The 13,307-nt window shown below is 37.7% G+C and overlaps 1 protein-coding gene across 1 annotated transcript in view; it reads left to right on the top strand.

Annotated features, from left to right (window-relative positions):
* DPP10 (dipeptidyl peptidase like 10) overlaps positions 1 to 13,307 on the top strand; it is a gene marked incomplete at its 5' end in the record, with an annotated part of 220,898 nt that overhangs the window by 199,386 nt on the left and 8,205 nt on the right. The window contains 4 exons of the mRNA XM_082055996.1: positions 882 to 980; positions 1,089 to 1,158; positions 10,323 to 10,517; positions 12,091 to 12,145. Coding sequence (XP_081912122.1) covers positions 882 to 980; positions 1,089 to 1,158; positions 10,323 to 10,517; positions 12,091 to 12,145 — 419 coding nt within the window. The remainder of the gene's footprint in view (positions 1 to 881; positions 981 to 1,088; positions 1,159 to 10,322; positions 10,518 to 12,090; positions 12,146 to 13,307) is intronic.

Here is a 13,307-nt window from a genome sequence, read left to right as displayed (position 1 = left end):
TAGTGAATTATTATAAAAGAGATTTATGTACAGAATCTTAGAGCAAAGCAAAGCAAGTCAGGAGAGAGGGATGTTGTTTGTTGTAACAGCAAGAAACCAAATAAAAGAGATAATTTACTCTTAAGGTTTCAGTGCAAGATTAGATTATTCTCTTCAATTCATAAAATAATGATTAAAGATTACTTCAATTATTCTATCCTCAGACTGTAATTATACCATTTTTGTTGACAGCCTAGAACAAACATTCTCCTTAGATTACCCATTTTGGCCCTACCTGAAGGGGTTATTGTTTAGTTAAAAAAATCTACATTTTGGAAGCAAGATTGGTAATCGGAGTAAAAAAGAAAAGAAAATTTAAAAGAACTAATTATTTATTCTTTAATGTGCAAAAGGATTGCTTCAGATCTGTCTGCAGCTTTAAACCAGACTGAGGTCTTGCTTTTGGTTGAAGTGCAGAAGACAGAGGAGGGCATGTGGTGATTAAGTAGAGCTGGGCTGGCTGTATATTGAGTTGGAGTGTGTTGCCTGAGCAGGATCCCTGCTCGACCCTGCAGATACTGCCCAGCAGCTGTTAGTATTTGTCAGGGATACTGCTATTTGTGTTGTTCATCAGCAATTTCTTTGTTAGTGCTTAACAAAAACAAAGCCTACCGAAGCCAGAAAAGGGAATAAATGTATATGCTTTGAATTAAACTGATTGCTCAGTTCCTGAATTGGAAAGCAGTGGCTTTAGAAAAAAAGTATTTACAGAAGGAATTCATTTACAAGATTTATCCTTTCATGTTTATCTCTTTTTCTTCAAGTTTTTAAAATCTTGATTTGTCTCCAATGTGATGATTCTCCGTACTTTCCAACTTGCTTTTTCTTCCTGTTTTCTACAGAGTTTTATATTTTGGAAAATAATGCTGTGTTGAAAGAAGCTGTTTATAAGAAAAAGAATTCCAAGACTGAAATTAAAATGCTTCACATTGAGGATTACGGTAAATTTGGCAAAATGTTATTTTAACGAACCAAAAGCTTTCTTACAATGTTAATGTTTTTCATCTGTGTAACTACCAGCCTTTAATGTTTTGCTCTTTTCTTAAAAGAACTCCCTTTACAGTTGTCACTGCCAAAGGATTTCATGGATCGAAACCGGTATGCCCTTCTATTAATAATGTAAGTATCTGTGTAGAATCACTCAAAATAATAAAAAAATACTTCATAGAAAACATTTGACTCTGTAATAGGAAAATTTTTTTTTTTAGTTTATTTTCTTTGGGTTTGTTTTTTTTTTTTTTTACCTTGTGTAGGAAAATTACCTTATGGATTTGAGTTGATAAATCAAAAGACCTGTTCTTGGGAAGATTTTGTTATAGGTGCTATGTGGAAGAGATGTCTGGAGTTTTTGGAGCCTGTCAAACATAGCTCTGCTTTGTTGTACTTTTATGTTCATGAGGCACTGGCTCTCCTGATGGTGTAGCTGTGAATAGTTCTGCAATCTTTCCTGGGTCAATACTGATCCCTGCCCTCTGTGGGAGGAAGGAGATACTCCCCGGCAGCCTGTGCTGTTCTTTTAAAAAGAAATAGTGTGTGTATTTCCTTCAGAGACAAACAACTTTTAAGTTGCATGTATACAGAATGTATGGCAGAGGAAGAGAGCAGCCATGAGTGTACCTGCATCCTACTGGGGAAAACTGGTGATGGTCAGCTCAGGGCATCGTTTGTTGCTCCTCCTCCTGAGCTCAGCATGGGTCTGCTGTGGGTGTAGAGGGCTTTCCTATACACACAGGTCTTCCAGTCCCATTTGGAAGGAATTTATGTGGATTTTGCTAACACAGATGTAGGAGTGCACTGCTAAATTCATAAAAATGCCACATTAGTGGAGCTGTGTAGAACTTCCCTTAGTGACAGCAGAGATCCTTATTGTTGCATATTAGGTCAAATTCACAAGCTTGAGATGCTGAGTGATCCCAGATTCCTCTGTTCAAATTAGATCTTAGATAGTAGGACAGAGAGGCACAGAACTGCTTATTTTGAAGTCCGGTTTGTCTTTAAAACTCAGGTTTTTCAGTTGTATTTGTCTGCAGCTATGGAGGCTCTCTGCTTTACATGGCTCATGAACACATTTTTCTTGTGGAAAAGCAGGACACAGGGATTTTTTTAATATTTGCAGCATTTGCAGGTATGCTCTTGAAGCATGACTATATTTTAAGCAGCTCTTTTACATATGCCAAAGGCAAACTGACTCTGTGAATTGACACCGGCAGCGTTAGGGGGAGTTGCAAACGCTTGCACTTATTCTTTTTTCTGAGAGTAAGGAAACACCAAGGTGTTAGCAGTATAATGCTTCCATTTTTAAGTATCCTAGTAAATACGTAGTCTGCTATATACAGTTATGGTAGAATATGAGGTTATATATTTGTGTAGAACCTGAAGAAGGCAGGAGGGAAGGACCAGAAACCTGGAGAAGGCCAAAGCCAAAACTGACAAGAGAAGGAAAAAAAAAAAACGCTAAGGAAATACTCTCGGATATCAAGAGTTGAAATAACCAAGAACAGTATTGAGGCAAAGTCTGAATTTAAAGTTACCGAAGTTGTAAGTACCCAGTGAGCGAGTAATGTGGCCAAGTCATAATGTAAAGCTATGTTTTATAATTATTTTAGGTTTTTATGATGTGCGTATGGGATAAAAAGGAAATTCATCCACTTATGAATACAGATTGTGGTATCTACATTTACAATATGGAGGCTTTGCTCCTTTTTAGTCAAATCCTTACCATTGCAATACTGAATTCTCAGTGTTAGCTCTAATAGCAATTAGTTTCAGAAAACCTTACACACTAATGAAATTATGAAACCGAAGGTTTGAAATCTGTCCTGGCTCATGTGACGTGACATGCGTTATGTTGTGTCCCCCTCTTCCCTAGGAGAGCAATAAGTTATATTTCTTCAGCAGCTTTTTGCAGACTTTAAGCTAAGGTTGCCAGCAATCCCTTTTTGAGTTAAAGATGTCCTCAAATGAGATACAAAACTGAAAACTGTCACTGAAGTTATGGGAGGTTACCCTGTGGGATGATAATTGGAGCCTAATAAATTCTGCCTCACTCTTGAGAAAGAAGTATGGGAAATCTGCATGTGTGCAGAGGGTAGTTTGTTAACCTACACAACTCCAAATTGACAGTTTATTTCATTATCAGAAGTACTACATTAAAAAAAAAATCCAGTCCAAGAAGAACATGTAGCTTTTACAGGAAACACTGATTAATTGTATATGTGGTATCATTTCCAGGAGATTTGATTTTCCTGAGTCCCAGGCAAAGGGACTGTTGGGGCTGACTGAGAAATTACCCCTATTCCTACTGCTAGAAGTGATAAACAGGAATTGTATTAGTGGCTGATAACAAGCACTGTCTTTCATATTGTTCAGCTACACCCACTTCCCTGCTTACATTCTCAGCCATGATAAAATTATCATTATATTCCAGCTCCTGAAAATCTGAAAAAGAGTTCTTGCCAATGTTCTTGGTAAGAGTGTTGGTTTAGTTGTATGTTCTATATAACATCTTGATCCAGGCAACATATATTTAAATGTATGTAAAGAGAAAATATATATCTGGAAAAGTTAAGTATTTGCGGATATGAAGTGGCTTTTGATTTCCATATCACTAACACTGCAATTTGACAAGGACTTAAGAAAAAGAGAGGGAAGGGAGGGAAGGAAAGGCGAATGTGAGTTTAAACCTGAAATTCACTTAATATGTCTCTGCAGTGCAAATTAAATGCCTAGTTAAGTGCATATAAGCTTCTAATGGCATATAAGCTTCTAAGTGCATAGGAGCTTCTAAGTGTACATAGGCTTTGTCCTCTAAGCGAAAGGGTAAATAAATATGGTGTATAAGATCTAACAGGCTCTGACTGGCTGTTTGGCTGCAGTGATAGCTTCAGAGTCACTCCAGGCCTCTGGTGGAGACTGACCTTCCCTGTGTCATATACTTTGCTAGGACCTGGTTTGCCTGTGTGGTCTCAGCTCTGTCTGCAGGATTTTTGCACTGGTGACTGGTTTCACTGTCTCAGAATGCAGTGGGGTTTTGGTGGCTGAGGTTCATAATTTTACTCTGTTTTTTCAGCAGCAACTTCTGTGTGGTGTTCATGTGCTCTCTGGATCAATAGGGGTATAATCACAGTAAGTTAGAAATGGAAAAAGGGGAGAAAGTTTGATATTATTTGGTATTTTTTTTTCAAATCACTGAAAGCTAGTAACCATGTTAAAAGTGTTTGACTGTAATAAGGCTCCTGTATTCCTGCAAGGATGCCCACAGATAAATTTGACCTGCCAGCATATGGCACCCATGTGTCTGAGTGTTAAGGCTGAATCCTGCCAGAGAGACTGTACCAAAGGGTTCTGGTCCTGGTGTGAAGCCTTGGTGTGAACTCAGTACAGCTCCATGTAGACACAAGCTCAGCTTAAGGAACAGGCCCCGAATATCCTGTAACCTTCATCATAAGGATTTTGTGAAGATTCATCCATGAGTAGTTGCAGAGCATGCTGAAGCACTCAAATAGGAGATTATTGTATTGCTATGTTAAAATTTATGTCCATCTGTATGGCTGGACTGCCTAACAGATAGGTCTAATGTAGAAACTGGTAATGCCAGCTAGCACTGTTTTTCTTTCCAGAGTTGTGATGCATAGGCTATAAAATGCTAAACAGATTATAACACTCTCTTCCATTTGTTCTCCTTAAACCACTAACACATTTCACACTCAGTTTCCTTCTGATATAATGCTTACAGGGCAGCTGTAGATTAGAGAGGGTTACAATAATTGCCTGATAGAAGGATTATTATCTCTTTTTTGTATAATTAAGATCAAAGTTTAAATTTCAGATCCTTGATTTTCTCATGGTTCACCTTACTTATTAAAAAAGTTGGAAGATACACTCCTTGATAACACATAGGCAATTATTAAGACTCTGTCATTTAATCCAGATAATAAAATGAGAGGTGATAATCATTCTTTATTTTTTCTTGAACATAATTAAGCTCATTCCTTCAAAATCTGTAGAAAATGTATCTTTAATGTCAACATTTGTTATTTAACGCCATTTAAAGTTGTCCAATATGTAAGTGGTTATTGTAAACCTGAATTAGTGGAGAGATTGTTCTGATCTTTGAGGGGGAAAGAAACAACAAGTATTCACCAAGGTAATAGTGAATTGTCTCCAAGAGGTTTCTGTTTGCTTGTTTACTTGTTTTCTTATATTTTGGCAATAAACAGGAATCACTTCACCTGTTATTGAATGATGAAAGTTTTAGGCCTTGCACAGGCAAACAAACCTGTTTATGCCTCCAGTTAATACACTCTCGGGACTGATAGCAAGATGAGACAGTAGGGTTGGAAGCGAAGATTTTTCTACAGCTTCGGGAATAACTCATTAAAAGACTAGAAATGTAGAGAGGCATAATGTAAGTATTGGGAAATACTCGAGATCTGAAGTACGGTAACACTTTGTGTATTAATAGCTGTCTTGTGTGCCTTTCATTTGTTGTAAAGTATATTACTTGTTCTAACTGGCAGCTGTTGCAAGTGAAGAAACAATGCTTGGATACATGGTGAATTGTAAAAATATGTGGTGAATTCCACTACTTTGCAGTATGTTTGCATGGAGGACATCCCTGAAGCCCTTTTTGTTTGGCCAGTTCTTCTGCTGTAAAACAGCTGCAAAGTTCACTTTTTTGGGGATCCCTGAGTTGTGTGAACGATGCACTAAATGTTTTGCAAGCCATCCATGTAATGCCCATGTTCATTCAGCCTCTGCCTGGTGTGGCAATATTTCACTGCTCAGTTGTGTTTCTGTTACATCAAAGTATTTGTTTGCTCTTTTAGATTTTCTTCCCCATTCTTCAAACTTTGTAATATTTTTCAGGGCCCAGAGGGAAAATTCATATATCTTAGGCTAGAAGAGGGTTAGACTGGAGGGTTACTTGAGCTTTTTCATTTGCAGTAGCGGTTCTGATGCTCTGGGCAGTGACGGACCTGCTCGCTCCCTTTCTCTTCAGTTGTGTCCCCACAAAAGGCTTGGAAAATAGCTGATCTACGATCCTTCTTCTTTCAGACTCCCCTACCCCCATTTCCTCTCACAGCAGAACACATCATGCTGCATGAATAAAATGCTCATTTAATCTTCCTCAGAAAAAGACGAGGAGATTCAAAACTTCACCTCCTTTTCTGAGGATGCAGGACAGTGTTACATCTCATATTCTCAAAATCGCATTTTTAAAGTCTTCAGCCTCAAGGGTTTCAGAAAGATATTTTAAGAATGATCATTTTATTTTTTGTATTATTCTATCTATTTCAGTCATGTTTATGGCATGATTCTACCCTGGTAATGGAATCACTTCTGGTGATGTGTTCATTTGTTTGACCATATCTGCAGGGAGGAGTTGTAAACACATGATCTTTTTTCAGTTGCAGTCTGCTATATCTGAACAAACTATATGAACAGAGAGAAAACATCTGGAATTTTTTGTCCTCAGTGTTTGAAGCTATTCAAGTTCCATGAGTTTTTACCTGTAGTGATGGGTGTGCTTCAAAGCTGATGCTTGTGAAAGAGATGCTTATAAGATCTGGAAATGATGTAGATTTTTCTATTACACTACTTTTGCAAAATGGTCTTCTTTCCCCACTCAGTTTCACCACAAGCAAAAGATGACATTTATTAGTAATATTTCTTTGCATAGATTTAATCTGTGGAGTTGTAGTCTTTCTGACATATTTGCTATCAAGATACCTTTTCCATATGCTGCATCAAATCCACTGTTGTGCAGAAACAGAAGAGATGTACTGGAAGTTAAGCAGTGATGATAGCAGTTAGTTGCCATATGTCTTTTAAAATTGTTTCCCCCGCTGCTTGGTCAGCCCTATAACTTCTAAATTTCCTATTTAAAATCTTGCCACTTAGTTTTTAAGTGGTGCAAAACCTGGAATAAATTTTGCTGCAGTCATGATAGCAGCATGGCAGAGGAGTATTGCTCAGAGTACAGCAGCAGCCTCTCTGGTAACACTACATTATCCTCTGTAGGCTGTAACTCAAGTCATGAACAGAGACTTTAGTTTAAGCTTTTAGTTATAGAATCTGAAAGAACAGATTCTTCCCTTTTCAGCAATATATGAACTTAAGATGAGCTGCCCCTTTTTCCAAACTGTCTGAGATGTATGTGACTGCCTTGCATGAAGCATACAAATTACCCACTAAGGTCAATGATATTAGTTTATTATTGATGGCTTCTGTCTATTTAAATGGTACCTCAACGGTGAACTTCAGCAGGATGACCAAGTCATCAGCAGTTGCACTGCCACGGTGGGCTCATAATCTGAGTATAGTTGCTGTTGAAGGCACGTACAAGACAGCTCTGAACATTGAAAGTCAGGAGCAAAAAATAAAATAGAGAAAGTAGAAATGCTGTCACTTAAAAAGAAAAAAAAAATGAATCGGGAAGAATTTCGCTCTTGATGTTTGACTCTGGAGATGATGCTCCTTAAGGAACCCTTGAGGGATGTTGAAGAGCCCGTGGATTCACATAGACCTGTCAGTGATGGCTTTGATTTTGCTGTAGTGCTTTGACTAGTCGGTGGTTCCCTTATGGCCATCCAGAGCCAGGTGGGAAGAAAACTTCTGCATTTGTATTACACTCAAGCATACATGGCACAGACTTCCTTCCAGGCTTACTAGTGGGGTCTAGAAATAATTCTATGAAGAGAATACCACAGAACAGTAGTTAATTGTAATTAGGCTGTAAGTAGTGATGAGCATAAAACAAAACCTGACCTTTGAGGTAGCTGCAGTCCCAGGACAAACTTCACAAATCAGGCTGTGCATCTATTACTGCGCTGTAGTGACAAACTCACTTTGTTACAGAGCCCTTGGGGTGATATTCAAAGTTGCACAAAGGATAAATACCTTGCAGAAGCCCCACTTAAAAGGTTAAAAGTGGGGCCTAAATGGTGCATAGAATATATGCTGTCTCTCTGTGGAGGACAGAAGCACACCTCAGATAATCAGTATCATTTTATAGCAGCAGCTAAAGAGTAAAGAGACCTTTTGATGCTAATGGGAATTTTGACATGTACCTCAATGGAAATAGCTTTAAATGCTTGTCACAGATTACTACTGTGGACATTCTTGAAATAGATTAACCACTGGAAAATTGCTTCCAAAAGCAATACGTCAAACAACCCATCATGCAGGAGAGGAAGATGTGTAGTGTTTAAATTCCGAGCCTAAAAGTAGCCCGGCTGTGCCCTCCAGAGAAGGAGTTTGGGAAAACATCACTGACCATCCTCGCCCATTGAGAAACTTGCTGAAGTTCTTCTTGTTCCTTTCTTAATAGAAGAAATTATCTGAGGGAATCATCTTACATTTAAAACCCTTTTTTGGTTTTAAGCACTTCCTGTTAATAGAGAAAGGCTTACGAATATAACAATTCTTCCCCTATTCCCAAGTGTCTAGATACATAACATATACATAGAAACACATACGCATGCGTATAATACTTAGGTATATAACGTGTAAAACAAAAGTGAACACTGTTTTGTTCTTGTGTTAGGTGGGAGGGAAGTAGGCTGACTCATGATTTTTTCACTTGTGTGGGGTGCGTTAAACTGTTGGAAAGATAGCTAGTCAAACAAGGATTCTGACATATTATCTTATTGTGGAAAGTTGGAAGAACTTAGAAAAAAAACCCGTAACTGGTCTGAGGTTTCTACTATTGGAAGCAGTGGTAAAAGGTCTGTGAAAACATCTATGTCCGTGTAGAATGCTGAATTCTGAAACCTTGCTCTGTACAACAAGCAGAAATTGAAAGAATTGTTCTGCTCCTGCTCTTATTGTAAATAATAATGATAATATACTTCTAAAATGTGTTTTCTGCAGAGTCAACTTGACAATCAGTGTTTCCAAATTAATCATTCTGCACTGTTGGCAGTTAACATAATCACAACTGAACTGGTTAACCAAACCAAAAAAAAATGCCTTTCCTTTATTTTTATAAAGCCAAGTAAAAACTTGATGCACAAGATAATGGTGAATCAAGCATAACATGTTGTGCCTGAGTCAATAATCAAGTAATCTTGATTTTAGTACATGATATAGCAACTACATAGGTAGATCAGTCTGAATTTGAGAACATATATGTTCATCATAAGCTTACTAATTGATATAGAGATTACCTTGAAGATGGTCTGTGTTATCCACAGCCAAAACTAGATATTGTATCAGCAAATTGTTGTCCATACAAGACAGTAGTTATTGTAGGAGATTTTTATCTCTCTTTCCTACCCCCAGGTTTATAGAAGTCTCTTTGGCAAAATAATAATTTCTGTCTTCATCTTTCTTTCACCTAAGACAGGATATTCCCACAGACACTGTCCAATCTAATTTCCATACAGCCAGCACAGACACTTTTACATTTTAATTTGCATTCAACTGACAGATGCAGCATGCATAGAAGTATTTCACATTTTGTACAACTTTATGGTAGCCTGCTCTCTGTGTTTATCTTGGGGGAAAAATAATGACAAGCTTCCCTTTTAAAAATGACATTTTATTTTCTTTGGAAGGAAAAGAATATATTTGGCTTCAACAAAAAAATGTTTATTGTTCCTCTAGAAGCTGCATTTCCCCATTCTATTCCACCTTTTCTGCTGTAAAGCACCTTTTTTTAGTCATAAAATAAACTTATCACTCCTGCCGGCATCCATTTCTTGCTCTGAATTTGGATGGAGAAAATATAATTTTCTCCAATATGTATTTTAGTCTTCTTTGTACCCAATTTCAAAAAAATCCATTCAAGGATACAATAATGCAATTATTTTTGTTTTCTAAGATGGCATCTTTCTTAATAGTATTATATATCCTACAAAATCATATTCAGGATACCGATTAATTTTCCTTATGTCTGCTTAGTGTGACTTAAATTCTACATGAGCCTTCTCAAAACTGAGCTAGCCATTAGTGATTATGTTATTTTTTTCTGTTCACTTTATTAACCTATAAGCAGCACTACATGCCTCAGTTTTCTGTTTCTTTCTGTGAAGTATATTCAGGTATTGGCAACACTGCAACATAGCGGTTATAAAGTTAAAGAAACTCTTTTGCTTACTACTACTGGAGGGATACCAGCACTAGGTAATGTGGCGGTATGGATGGAAGTGATGATAATTCAACAGGATTCCGTAACTGACTGAACTCTGCCAGCTAGGTTAAATAAAATATCGGAGAACGGCAAAGTGCATCACATTGTCAATAGTCTTCGTTTGTGTCTGGTGTGTTGGTATTTGCAGTGATGAAGCTCCAGGCAGCCAGTTGGTTACAGATAAGTTTCACATTGACTGGGACTCAGTGCTTGTCAACTCTGATAATGTCATCGTAGCTCGATTTGATGGCAGAGGGAGTGGATTTCAAGGCCTTAAGATTCTCCAGGAGGTCCACCGAGGCTTAGGATCAGTGGAAGTGAAGGACCAAATAGCAGCCGTAGAGTACGTATGTGCAAACTTTTCTTCTCTTTTACCTTGTCTGATGAACGAACATTTTTAACTCAAGCTGCTCATAATGTTTTCTTTGCATTGTGAATGCCATTAATGTTTACTTTTAATGCAGTTGAAAATTTTGAAACAATAACATTTTCATTATAACCAGCAAATAAAAGATCAAAGAGGAGTTTGCTTTTTGTGTTGTTGCTTCTCTTTGATAAAGCTGTTCTTCCGTGTGCAATGTAAATATGCTATCTGAGCTAATTTGTACATGTCTATATTGCTAAGGAAAATTTCTTGCAGTGCACATGTTAATGTTTAGCTGCGTTTGTGTCACAGTATTTTAGGCCTATACAATAGGATACTACTCTCATTTCCACCACAGAGTTCTGGAATAATCATACAAAGTAAATGGAATTATAATGGGGTAAATCAGAGCAAAATTTGGGCAAATACCTGCTATTTCTCATTTGCTTTATCATTCTTAGACTGATATAAATCCACTAGCTGCAGATAAAAGTCATTTCCATTTGTGGTGTAATCCCACATGGCTTTGACAACACTCTTTATTCAGGGTCCACGTGCCAAAATGGCTGATACCAAGGTCTGGATAGACTTTTTCTAGGGATTCTCAAGGAAACACAGATTTTAAGCCAGAGGTTGGGGGTTTTTTTCTTCTTTTGAAAGGGATTGATGCTTCAACCATTGCATGAGTAGGCAGCTGTCTCTGACATGACATACCTGGGCAATAGGTCTCCTGATGTTCATGCTGGTCAGGAATGGGCTGCGTTGAGCAAAGCAACTCAAGGTGACCCTTGTGAAAGGGCCATCAGGAGCAGGCCATACACTGGGCTGTGAGAACTGAGCTCGCTACTGAACCACTAAGATGTTTTAGGCTAAATTACATGTGGATGGTGCTGCATGGGGAAAAAGGGAAGTTGCCCTTGGCTGAGAGAAGATACTGTGGCTGGTTTTGTCTTCTCAAAAGCAGTTGGATTTTGCCCTGAGGTTATTCTGTCTTCCTATATAAAATTCACTATTGCTGATTAATGGCCTTGATGAGAGAATTAATTATTTGGATAATTATCTAGATTCAAGAAATTGCATTCATTTTACCATCCTTTAGGTGGTGGAAGACTAGGCACCTGGTCAAAGCCAGTCATTTAAGCTACACTCAGTGGGAAATCCTGGTATTTCTGGAGGGTGATTCTCCCCACACTGACAGAGGTTTCCAACATGGGTGGGAAAGAATGGCTGTTTGAGGGTGTCTCTCTGCTCTCCTTTAACTGAAGAGCAGATGTAAATGGGCAATTTAGACAAGATGTTCAAATTCAGATATCTAAAGTTAGATGAGATGAGCTCAATACCAGCTGTTTGCCATATCGAGAAGGAATTAGAAAGCAAATCACATTTCTCAGTGCAATAATACTTTTATTGGTATAATTTGTTCTTCTGCCTGATCTGCATGTATGACAATTCCTTACTGTACAAACAATTTTCCTTACATACTTGATTCAACAAGTAAAATTCACCATTTTATCACAAAAAAACCCAAAATACAACACTTTTTTCCTTGCAGGTCACTATTGAAACAACCCTTTATTGATCCTAAGAGGCTGAGTATATTTGGAAAGGTAATGTGCAGAATGTATCATCATGGTTCTTAAAGAAAACCCTATCAGTTCATAAACAAATATTTTTATCTGTTTTCCTAAGAAAATTCTAGTTATTAAAAGAGGGGAAAAAACCTTTATATAATTTACTGTAAGTTCTGTGTATTATTTTTTACTCTCGGAATGGGTGTTTGAGATCTATCAGATCAGTTCTATGGTACTGCAGTATTTGTGTTTCAGAATCTGTAGGAGAAAGTATTTGTTTAAAAAACCTGCTTTCCTCAGAAATGTTTAATATGGCCTTAGCTTTTGCAAAAGCTTGTTTCTTGCACTTCTACATTTGCGCTGCAGTTAAATTGACAGTGGCCTTCCAGTGCAGCTTTTCTATCTGAATGTCTTACTGACCCTGTAAGTTTAGCTGAGTTACAACCCTCTGGTACTGTCAACAACTTCAGTTTCGCGACATATGCTAGAAATCTTGCCATTGCTGTTATGTCAGCTGGCTTCACCGTGTGGCATGTTGATGCCTCTGGCATGAGACAGAACAAGGCAAAGGCTTAACCTTTAGTAACAAACTAAATAGCATTTTACTGACGTCTGTTAAAAACAACAATTAGACACACCACATAATTGCTACTTCTTCTATGAACTAGCATGCGCAACTATTATTTTTAAAAAGTGTTTTCTTGAAAAAGATGTTTTGTGCCTTTGACCTCAAAGCACTAACAAACTCTGGTCAAATACCAAGACAAACCTCTCAGTCATCAGTTATAAGAGCAGCAGACTTTCCACTATCAAAACCTGTAGTTCCCATCCCCTTTGCTACTGGCTTGTTCCATGGCCTTGGGCAGGACACTTAACCTGATGGTGAAGTGATGAGTCAGTTATTGTAGAGCATTAATGTAAACATGGTTTTGCATATCTGCCAAAGGCAGCCACAAAGACGACTTTTTTCTTTCACAAAATAGTGATTTTGGTGTTCCTGCATTTATTTTCTGAAAGAAAGATTGAGGAGTTAGAAGGGGAAATATGAGAAAGCCAAGAGCAAAAACTGGGAAATTTGATAAGCTTTGGTGCTGCTTTGAATTCAGGGAAATTTACCCTTTCCAAGTTAACCTCTGAGTTGTTTTCTGCTGTCAAACAAAAATTCGTAAAATTATTAAGTCAGTTTTAGAATCAGGAA

The sequence above is a fragment of the Streptopelia decaocto genome (assembly GCF_964273445.1).
Source record: "Streptopelia decaocto genome assembly, chromosome: 6".
Lineage (NCBI taxonomy): Eukaryota > Metazoa > Chordata > Aves > Columbiformes > Columbidae > Streptopelia > Streptopelia decaocto.
This window is presented reverse-complemented; position numbering and strand designations above follow the sequence as displayed.